Source organism: Chrysochloris asiatica, unplaced genomic scaffold (genome assembly GCF_000296735.1).
Source record: "Chrysochloris asiatica unplaced genomic scaffold, ChrAsi1.0 scaffold00310, whole genome shotgun sequence".
Lineage (NCBI taxonomy): Eukaryota > Metazoa > Chordata > Mammalia > Afrosoricida > Chrysochloridae > Chrysochloris > Chrysochloris asiatica.
Genome location: NW_006408828.1, coordinates 1,078,097 through 1,088,948, shown reverse-complemented (window position 1 = coordinate 1,088,948; position 10,852 = coordinate 1,078,097). Strand labels below are relative to the sequence as shown.

General features: G+C 47.6%; 1 protein-coding gene across 1 annotated transcript in view; it reads right to left on the bottom strand.

The window, feature by feature from the left end:
• Positions 1-5,558: 5,558 nt before the first annotated feature.
• The window catches only part of LOC102820232 (pepsin F-like), an 11,002-nt gene continuing 5,708 nt past the window's right edge, over positions 5,559-10,852 (bottom strand). Inside the window, exons 5-9 of the mRNA XM_006875044.1 lie at positions 10,332-10,531; positions 8,623-8,739; positions 7,269-7,413; positions 7,077-7,175; positions 5,559-5,711 (exon numbers count right to left, since the gene is read on the bottom strand). Coding sequence (XP_006875106.1) covers positions 5,559-5,711; positions 7,077-7,175; positions 7,269-7,413; positions 8,623-8,739; positions 10,332-10,531 — 714 coding nt within the window. The remainder of the gene's footprint in view (positions 5,712-7,076; positions 7,176-7,268; positions 7,414-8,622; positions 8,740-10,331; positions 10,532-10,852) is intronic.

Genomic DNA, 10,852 nt, shown 5'->3' with positions numbered 1-10,852 from the left:
TCTCTTTCATGTTGTTTAAAAAAGATATTTGCAATGAAGATGTCATCGGTCTTTTAAAATTCTATCATACAATCTCCAGCATCATTTCTATCACCAAGGCCATATTTTCCAACAATTGATCCTTCCTCTTTGTTTCCAACCTTTGCATTCCAATCACCAGTAATTATCAATATCTCTTGATTGCATGTTTGATCTATTTCAGACTGCAGAAGTTGGTTTGTTGCTGTTGTTAAGTGCCGTCAAGTTGATTCCGACCCATAGCGACCCTGTATAGGGTTTCCAAGGAGCAGCTGGTGAGCTCAAACAACTTGCAGTACAAATGACTTTGCAGTCTGATGCATTAGCCCACAGTTCCAGCAAAAGTTGGTAGAATTCTCCAATTTCATCATCACTGACTTTAGTGGTTGGTGTATAAATTTAAATAATAGTGGTATTAACTGGTCTTCCTTGTAGATGTATGAATATCATACTATCACAGACAGCATTGTACTTCAAGACAGATCTTGATATCTTCTTTTTGATGATGGATGTGATGCCATTTCTCTTCAATTTGCCAATCCCTGCATGGTAAACCATGTGACTGTCAGAGTCAACACGGCCAATACAAGTCCATTTTAGCTCACTAATGCCTAGTATATCGGTGTTTATGCATTCCATTTCGTTCTTGGTCGATGGGAAATGGTATCTCATTGTGATTTTGATTTGTAGTCCTGGTTGCTGTGGGGTAAAACACTGGACTACAAGGTTGCTTTGAACCATAAGTTCAGCAATTCAAACTCATCAGCAGGTCTTTGGTTGCTGTGCATCAGAACTGACTCTATGGGTCTTAACAACAACAACTATTAATGTTGAACATCTTTTTGCGTGCTTATTAGCCAGTTCAGATCTTCTTTGTAGAAACGTCTACTCAAATCCTTTGCCCATTTTTATATTGGACTGTTGTCTGATTGTTGACTTGTAAAAGTTCTTTATGTGCTTCAGATATTCAATCCTTATCATATGTATAATTTAAAAAATATCTCCTCCTATTCTGTGCTTTACTTTTTACTCTCTTGATAGTGTGATTAAATGCAAAAGTTTTTAATTTAGATGATGTCCAATCTATGTGCTTTTCCATTCGTTGCCTGTGTTTTTGGCATCGTATTTAAGAAATCATTGCCAAATCCAAGACCATGGCAGTTTTCCTTCATTTTTTTTTCTAAAAGTTTTATAGTTTTAGCTCTTTAATCCATTTTAAGTTAATTTTTCATATATAGTCCCTGGATGGTGCAAACGGCCAACCACTCAGCTGATAACCACACAATTAGAGTTTCAAATTCATCCAGAGGCACCTTGGAAGAAAGGAATGGAGATCTACTTCTGAAAAGTCAGCCACTGAAAATCTTGTGGAGCACTGTTCTAATCGTGCACATGGGGTCGCCATGAGCTGGAACAGACTCAATCAATAAGGTACCCTTACAGGAATCCAGCTTCCTTCAGTGGCCTGTGGGTATCTAGTTTCAAGAATTTGTTTAAGAAACTATTCTTTCTCCATGGATCCTGTATTCTTCTGACATGTCCCAACATTTTAGAAACAACTTCTTTATTATCTTTTGCAATAAGACACTACGGGCTCATTTTGTATTTCCTCTGTTGGAGTCTTGGGAGCAGTCGTTTCTTCGAGTCCTGGTTTCAGTGGGAAAGGGTCATAGAAGTCACGCTTTGCCCTCTAGGTGTGCTGGAAGATACTGATACCTGGGATTTCAATTCAACACCACATGTTCTTTCTTGTTCCTCATTCATATTTATATCTTCCTCTGTCCTCAATGAGAACCCTGCCTCCTAACATCAGTATAGGTGTTATTCTACTCAACTCCACCAGAATACCTATATCCACGCTACTGTGCCAATGTGGAGCGATCGGGTCTAAAGGGAAATTACGTAACAGTGGTTTCATATTGCTAAATTGTTGTTGTTAAGTGCTGTTGTGTTTGTTAGGGCTCACAGAGACCCCATGTAGGCTTCCAAGGCTTTAAATATTTGCAGAAGTAGAAAGCTTCATCTTCCCCCCCCCGCCCCCCCCTGCACACAGGCTAGTGGGCTTGAACCATGGACTTTGTGGTTCACACTCCAGTACTTCTTATGTGGAGCCAACATGTTCCCTATTGCTAAATTCCTGTTGTTTCGGTTCTGATTCATAGCGACACTGTATAGGGTTTCTGAGGAGCAGCTGCTGGATTTGAACTGCTGATCTTGCAGTTAAAATCAACCTTGCATTTGAGTGCTTATCCTACAGTGCCTCACCAGGCTAAATGTGTTGCTGCTGTTAGGGTGCTGGCAAGTCAGTTCTGACTCATAGCGAGTCTGTGTAGGTTTTCTGAGGAGCGACTGATGCTTTTAAACCACTGGCCTTGGGGTTCAAACCCACCTTGTGGTCCAGGGGTTAGCCTATAGCAGCACAACAAAATTCTTCCATCACCTCAAACAGTGTGATATCGCCCTTGGCCACCAGGGGTCAGCCTTTAGCGGATGGTCTGCTTTGTTATTAAGTGCCGTTGAATCAGTTCCGATCCATAGAGGCCCTGTATAGGGTTTCCAAGGAGTGGCTGGTGAGCATGAACCGCTGATCTTACAGTTCAAATCAACTTTGCAGTCCAGCTCATTAACGCACATCACCACACCAGGACTCCAGGACGGTCTGCTTGGAGATGCCTTTTCTACAGGAAACAAATGGCTTCAGCAGTAACCCAGGCAACCCCAGCAAAGATATGGTTCCTCTCCATTGGCTATTTCTTTGTCTCTCTTAAAATAATGTTTTGCTTTTCCCCTGCTTTTAAAAGCAGCTATTGAGTAAACTAAGGGAACTATAAGAAGATGTATTAATATAGCTACTGTGTGGCACTGTGGGTTAAAGCACTGGACCTCAAGGTTGCTTTGAACTACAAGGTTGGTGGTTCAAACTAACCAGCTGCTCCTTGGAAACCCTATAGAGTCGCTCTGAACCAACTCCATGGCACACGACAACCTGTCCAGGGTCAGCAGTTTGAAACTATCAGCTGTTCCACAGGAGAAAGATGAGGCTTTCTGCTTCCGTAAAGATTTACAGCTTCGGAAACCCTATGCAGGGTCGCTGAGAGTTGGAACCAACTTCACAGCACACCACCATTATAAAGAACCCTGGTGGCACTGTAGGATAAGCACTGTATTGCTACCCACAAGGTCAGCAGTTGAAACCTACTAGTTACTCCATGAGAGAAAGAGGAACCCTTCTGCATCTATAAAGATGTATCACCTGGGGAACCCTCTAGACGGTTACTCTGAGTTGGAATCGACTTAATTGGCAATGGGGCTGATTTTTTAGCTTATGTCTAGTCATAGCTGTTTTTAAATAGCCTCGTATGGATGCGAAAGCTGGACAGTGAATAAGGAAGATCGTGGAAAAATTGATGCCTTTGAGTTATGGCGTTGGAGGAGAATACTGAAAGTACCATGGACTGCCAAAAGAACCAATAGATCTGTTTGGGATGAAGTGCAACCAGAGTGCTCCTTGGAGGCCAGGATGGCTAAGCTTCGTCTTTCCTACTTTGGACATATTGTCCAGAGGAAACAGTCGCTGGAGAAGGATGGCATGCTGGGTAAGGTGGAGGGTCAGAGAAAAAGAGGAAGACCCCCAACGAGATGGATCAGCCAGGTGGCATCATTGATGGACTCAAGTGTGGCAGTGGTAGTGAGGTTGGCCCAGGATCGGACATTGTTTCGTTCTGCTGTGCATGGGGTCGCTATGAGTCGGTTCCGACTCGATGACACCTGACAATAACAAGTCATAGCTGTGATGCTATAAATATAGATGAATCCATTTAATTCCAGTTCTTATTCTCCCATGCAGGAGACCTGGGCTTGATACCCAATCAATATAGCTCCTGCGTTGGACACCCTGTGGAGTACAGTTCTCCTCTGACACTCATGGAGGTGTTGTGAGTTGGAGTTCACACCGTGACAACTGGTATATGTCTAGAGCCAGACAGATCCAAGTAGATCTCCCTCATCTGTACATTGTCAACGTTACCTGTTTTGGAGACAATGAGAACATACACAAAGTTCCCAATAAGCTCATTGGAGTTATTCTTATTCATTGCTGGCGGATTCTAACCAAGAGAGACAATACTTAGGGTTCCATGAAGACCTGGCCAAATGGGCTCTGCAAACAAGCTGGTCACTTGAGTCTCCTTATGATATTTGTCATTTGAGATCCCTGGCTGAGTAGCGCAAACAGTTTGCAGTTAGTTGATTGCCGACCTAAAGGTTGGTGGTTCAAACACACCCAGAAGTATCACAGAAGATAAGGCCTAGCTGGTGATGTGCTTTCCTGAAAACAACAGTCAAGAAAACCTTACGGAGTAGTTCTACTCCGCAACATGGCGGTTGCTGTGAGTCAGAATCGGTTAAATAGCAATGAATGTTTGTTGTTCTCCAAACTTCCCAAACTCTCAAATGGCTTCAGAGCTTAACCCCAGGAGGACGTTCTGAGGGATTCATGGCATGTTCTGGAAGGATGAAGGCTTTGTCCACTCTGGATCTGCCTTGTCTAAGAGACTGCCTTCCCAAGACTGTGTTTGAGGCCATAGGAATGGTCACGTTGGGCATTTGAAAGATGGGGATGGCTCAGGGGTCCACATGGGCCTGTCATTCGGGAACAGAACTGGAAGGCCTTTGCAGGTGCAGGTGACAGAGATTGGTGGCTGGAGAGTCCTTTGTTTGGGAGCCAGGGTGGACCCATCCCAGTTTGAGCAGGACATCCTTTGACAATGAGAAGAATAGATTCTCTTTTTGTCTCTGTGAGTCGGAACTGACTCCAAGGCACAAAACCACCACCGCCACTACCACCACCGTTATTTAAATCTGTCTTGATTATCTAGTGCTGCGGAAAAAAGACAAACCACAGGTAGGTGGTTTCAAAGAACAGAAATTTATTTTCTCATCATTTAGGAGGCTGGAAGTCAGAATCCAGACTCCCAGACAATGCTGTCTCTGTCTACTGGGGGGGGGGGGGGGGGCCTGTGGGAGGAAAGGGGGCATGGGAAGTTCTTGCCTTAGCTTTCTAGTGTCATTAGGTTTGACACTTCCTACACTGATTTGACCTTATTAACATAAGAAAGAAAGTCTTATTACCAAATGGGATTACATCCACAGATTTTTTGGGGGTGGGGTTTCGGGGGATACCATTCAATCCATAGCACCACCCTCTGAATGGAGGGCGGCATAATCAGTGAAGTGGTCACAAACTCCTTCTTTGGTCTAGAACTCGCCCTCCCTTTTCTTTGGGGGGGCGGCCCTCCCCAGCTTCCAGCCTCTTGATTGGAAGGAAACGGCCAATCCCCCGCTGATCACAGGGGAGGTCACCTGACCTAGAAGAGCCAATCATAGCACCCTATTATCACCATTAAAAATAAAGTCATTTCATCTCCCAGGAGATTGGGTTTTTGTCCATCGCTGATCCTCATCCAAGTCTGCTCCCCTGGGTCGGGAGGTTTCTGCCATGCATGTCTGTGCGCCTGATTGCGGTGGGCTCGTGGAGGAGCCTAGATTTTTGCTGCGGGCGCCAGGCCAATCCTGTTATTTTCTCGGTCGAAGACGGAGAAATAGAGTCTCATGAAGACGTCCCCCACGATCCAGTTCTGGCCATAAAAGCCTTGGGGTAGCGCGTCGAAGTTGCTGTAGCATGCGGAACTCTCCTAGAAAAGGCAGAAATACTCAGCGTCAGCTGAACGTGCCACCCACGCCCCGTTCAGTATCCAGGATCTCAGCAGAAGCCTCCCAGTGTGATTTCCCTCCTCCTCGCTGTGACACACGGTAGAAAGATGAGGTTGTCTGCGCCACTAAAGAGTTACAGCATTTGAAACCCAAGGGAGCAAGCCTTTCTGGGTTATGTCTGCCTTTCTCAGCCCCTCCAGGCTGGGTAGGTGATGTCCTGTGGTACTTTGGGAGACTGTGGCCTTCACCACACGCTGCTCTGACCTGTCAACTTGTCTGCTTGGGCGGCTGTATTGCCCAACAGTGTGCGCGCGCACGTGTGTGTGTATGACTGGGGAGCGTTTGCCTGAAGCCCAATCCAGAGCCTACATTTCCATGGACGAAGTTTTCTCTGTGAGGCTGGGGGACAGCAGCACCACGAAATTAAGCTTAGAATCAAGCAATTGCCTTTCAGTTGGTTCAGCCTCATGGCCACCCCGTATGCTTTAGAATAAATCTGCTCTCCATGGGGTTCTCAATGGCTGCTACCTTCTGGAAGTGGGTTGGCAGGCCTTCTTCTGAGGAAGGCACCTTTTTGGTGGATTCAAAGTGCCGGATCTTTTGATTAGTAGCGGAATTCTTAACCATTTACACCACCCAGAGACTCCTTAATGAAGCCTCTTGTTGTTAAGTGCCTTCAGGCTGGTTGATGAAGCCTAGAATTGTTTAAAGGCCCTCTCTTCCTCCAAGCCTTTGACCCCATCCAGCCTCCTTTGAAATCCCATTTACTGAGCATCAGTGATGTGTCAGGTGCTGTAGGGTCCTGTGTGTCCTTTATTCACACCAATCCCTAACTTCCCTACAAAGGGAGGGGCGGTTACACCATTCTTCAGAGAAGGGAGGTGAGGCTTAGCAAGGATTCAGTGTAGAACCCAACCCAGGGCGATTCTGAGCTAGGAAGAAGGCACTGTTCATAGTCATGGTGGGACAATACATCAGATCTGTCCTTGGCCAACTCTCTCTATTCCTTTGGTCCATTTAAGAATGGTTACAGCTGACTTTCTGTGTTCATGTCTCTGAGCTTCCTGGTTGAACTGCAAATTCATGGGGGCTGGACCCTTAGTGCCCCCTCCTCATTATGCCTAGCACTGTGTCTAACATGGTGTGCCTACTCAGCATTTACCTGAGAGTGATGAAGTCCCTGGCTCCTCCTTGCTATCAAGGTGTTTGTTTTGTGGGAGGGACCAGCTAAACCAGGTGGGCCTGACTAACCTGCAATGTCACACTTGGCCTACAGGGGGCGTCTCCCTCCCAGTCTTGGTCTAACAATTCTGGCAAATCCTAGGACTTGAGGATCAGCCTCTCACCTTTCGGATGTAGGCTGTGGCTGGCACTGGGTAGTCAACTCCGTTGATGGTGAAGATGATATCAGGGAGAGTTGTCATCGCGTTGCAGTTCATGATGTACTGTCAGAGAAAGGAGGGAGGGAGAAGTTTGGCCCAATGGATCCCTCCATGTGTGGACAACCCCAAGAGTGACATTCTGGAATGACCCAGTACCTCGCCACCATAAGAGGTCCTGGCGTTGATGACCCTCTGGATGTTGAGGACAGTATATTCTGGTCCAACCAACAAAGACGTTCCAGAATCCAAAATGCCCTGGCAGCCACCTTGGCAGCCAATGATCCTTTTGTTCATGGAGATGCTGAGAGAGGGGGACAAAGCAAACACCAGGGTCACTGCACAGCCCACCAGATCCCTATTTCCTCCCCGCTGCTTCCCTTCAGTGCAACTCACCCTCTCTCTTTCCTATTGTTGGGATCACACTGACCTTTTCTGACCTTCCAGTTCTTGCAGGTGCTGATGCCCCTGCCCACCCCTCTTTGTGTGGCTAATTTCTCCTCACCCCCCAGGTTTCTGCTGGATTGTCACATTATTGGGGCAGTCTCCCCCCACCCCCACTGTTTCAGGCTGCTCTCCTGGGTGCCCCCATCACACCCAGGCCCCTGGATGATTGAGGTGACCGGCTGTGTCTTGGACATGTGCCCCTCTCCACGAGGAAGCCTGTATGCTCTGTGCCTCCCTCAAGGGTATTTATAACACGTTTGTGCAGGAATGAGTGAGGACAACCAGAAAACTGGCTCCTGGGTCTGACCAACTGTGGGCTTCATGGAGTCAAGCTGTAGGACCGCCTGGGCTCAGAGTGGATGGAGGGGAGCTATGAGCTCAGGGTGGAAGAGGCAGTCTCCCCAGCAGCCCCCAGCTCTGTGCGGGTGGGGATAGGAAGGGAGTCCAGCTCTCTAGGAGCCAGGGATTAGGCAATCCACTATGGACACCCCCAGAGGACATTTTTAGCTATTGTCACAAAATCTGTTCCTCTCAAAGGCCTGTTCTGATGGGTACAGTTCTGTCTGCTTCCTCTTTCACCTTCATGCTCAGGTCCTTAGACCCTGCTTCCCACCCTCTTCATCCGGCAGGCAGTTTCCCCTCACCGCCTGCAACTCTTAACTCTTGCCAGATGTGATTTCCACTTCTGCAGGCTGGTCTGCCTCCCTCCCCACCCTCTTCTCTTCTGCTTCAAGATGCTGTCAGGAGGGGTCACCATGATGTGTGTGTGTGAGGGTGACCGTGTATGTCTGTATGTGTATCTGTGTGATTGTGCCTGTGTGTGATCATGTGTATCATGGTATGTGGTTGTGTGTATGTCTGTGTCTCTGTGTGTGTGTGATGGCGTGTGTATGCCTGTGTGTGGTTGTGTGTGTGATGGTGTGTATATACCTGTGTCTCTGTGTGTGACTGTGTGTGTATGTCTGTGTCTCTTTGTGTGTGATGGTGTGTATATTATGCCTGTGTGTGGTTGTGTGTGTCTATGTGGGGGCATCGCATGACACAGAAATCAGAGGGAGGACCTTACCTGTCAATGGTGAACTGCCAGTAGGTGGTCTTGGTCAGTGGGATCCATTGAAGATTCCCTGTGTAGTAGGAGGGGTCCACACCACCAAACATCACCACGCTGCTGTTGTCTTCCTTGCTGAAGGGGGAAGAGAAGGAGGAAGGTTCATCGTGAGGGGCTGATGCCAGGCACCATTCTGACATTGCTGACGCAGCCTAGCTCCAGCACACCTGTGGGACAGGCACTGCTGTGATCCCCACTTGGTGGATGGAGTTAGGTACCTGCCCAAGGTCGGTCAATGAAAGAGGGAGCTGAGATGTCAACTGGAATGTCTGGCTTCAGATCTGGGCTCAACCATCCCCACGCTTCAGAAGAGGGCTGGCCCCAAGTCGATTCACAGGGCAGACCTCCATCTCCTCTGGTCTGTCACCCTTAGGACTATGGGATCTTTCATATGTTAATTTGTGTATTTCTTGTCTGCCTTCTATCTCCCATCTCTATCTCCTTCATGTATACAGGGCACAGATTGGTGCTCAGCACATTATTTGTCGAATCATCTCCTTTGATTGGGTGCACTTATTCTTGAGGTTTCATACTTCCTGAGGCTTCACCCTTTACCTTCGTGTGACCTTACAGGAAGGAGGAACCATGGGGTTTTCAAGGCTGTGTATCTTTATGGAAACAGACGGTCATGTCTTTCTGCTGATGTAGTAGCTGGTGGGTTTGAACCACCAACCTTTTGGCTAGCAGCAGAGTGCTTAATCACAGCATCACCAGGGATCCTCCCTGAAGCTCAGAGAAGTTAAATCATTAAAGTTCATGCTACGGAACTGGGGTTTGAACTCAGGCTCCCTTCCAAGCCCAGAGTCTTAGCTACCACACCTTCCTGCCTCCTACGTAGACCTGTGGGCGCCACCTCAACCTTTGGCTAAGCACACAGGGTCCTTTCTGTTCGTTTCTCCCCTCTCCCCTGACCCTCCCCCGACCCTTGGCCGTCAGAGGACTTCAGCTTTTCCTGCCAATAAGGAAAAGAGTGGTCTCCTGTCTGTAGAGCGTCAAATAGTCCACAGTTTAGGTGGTGTGGGCTATGGGAGCTCTACAGAACACTGTTGTTGTCATGCACAAACAGCCACCGGTAATGTGGGAATGAATGAGCCTAGCTGTGCTTCCGTATTTATGCACAAAAATTCCATAGGCTGGATTTGGTGGTGGTGGTGGGGGCGTGGTTTACCAACCCCTGGACTAGACTAAGGAGCCCTAGTGGTGCTATGGGTTAGATGCTGGGTCTCTAACCGCAAAGTCAGCAGTTCAAACCCCCAGCAGATCCGTGGGGCTAAGATGAGGCTGTTTCTTCCTGTAAAGATTGACAGGCTCAGAAACCCTATGTAGGGGACCTCGGAGCCAGAATCAGCTCAATGGCAGTGGGTTTGGGGAACTAGACAATCTCTAATGAAACTTCTAGATTATAATTTTCATATTTTCCAGTAACCTCATTGGAGATGTGGCTTGTCTAGAACACACTTAGGAGCCCTCAAGTCTGTAGCTGCTAACTAAAAGATATGAGGTTTGAATTCACCCAGGGGCACCTCAGAAGAAAGGTCTGGCAAACTCGTTCTGAAAAATCAGCCATTGAAAGCCCTATGGGGTGCAGTTCTACCAAGAATCAATTCAATGGCCACTGTCTTATTGTTGTTGTTGTTTTCATTCTTGTTATTCTAGCCCAGACTTACCCAGTCAAGTAGAAGGCAAACAGGTTCTGAGAAATAAGACCCTGTTTCCACAGGTTGTCAAAAACGGGGGTGGTCTTTTTGAAGCCAATAGAGGGGAAGGCCAGTCCCAGAATGCCGTCGAAGGGAGCTTTGTCCATGAACTCGCCGGGCTCCAGGGTGCTCAGGCCAAAGTCTTGATTCACATCAAGCATCCCTGCAACCTATGAGAGCAGAGAGGGTCCCTGTGTAAAGGCTTGGGCAGTGGGTGAGGAGTTGCTACAAGTACCTCAGACAGGAAATGAGCCTTGGTTCTGCCACAGAGCACACCCCAGATAAATCCAACAAGCAGTAACAGGCAGTATGTTCATGTGTGTTCTATGTGTGGCCTGCTGTGGTCCCCTCTGAGCCTGCTTCTCCAGCCCCCTCCCGGGCCCAGCGCCTGTTCTGTGGCTCCCCTAGATACGCAGACTGCAGCATCGTCTTTTTGGTCTCTCTACCATCTGATGGCAAGGAGCTCTGGTAGCGTAGTGGTTACGAATCGG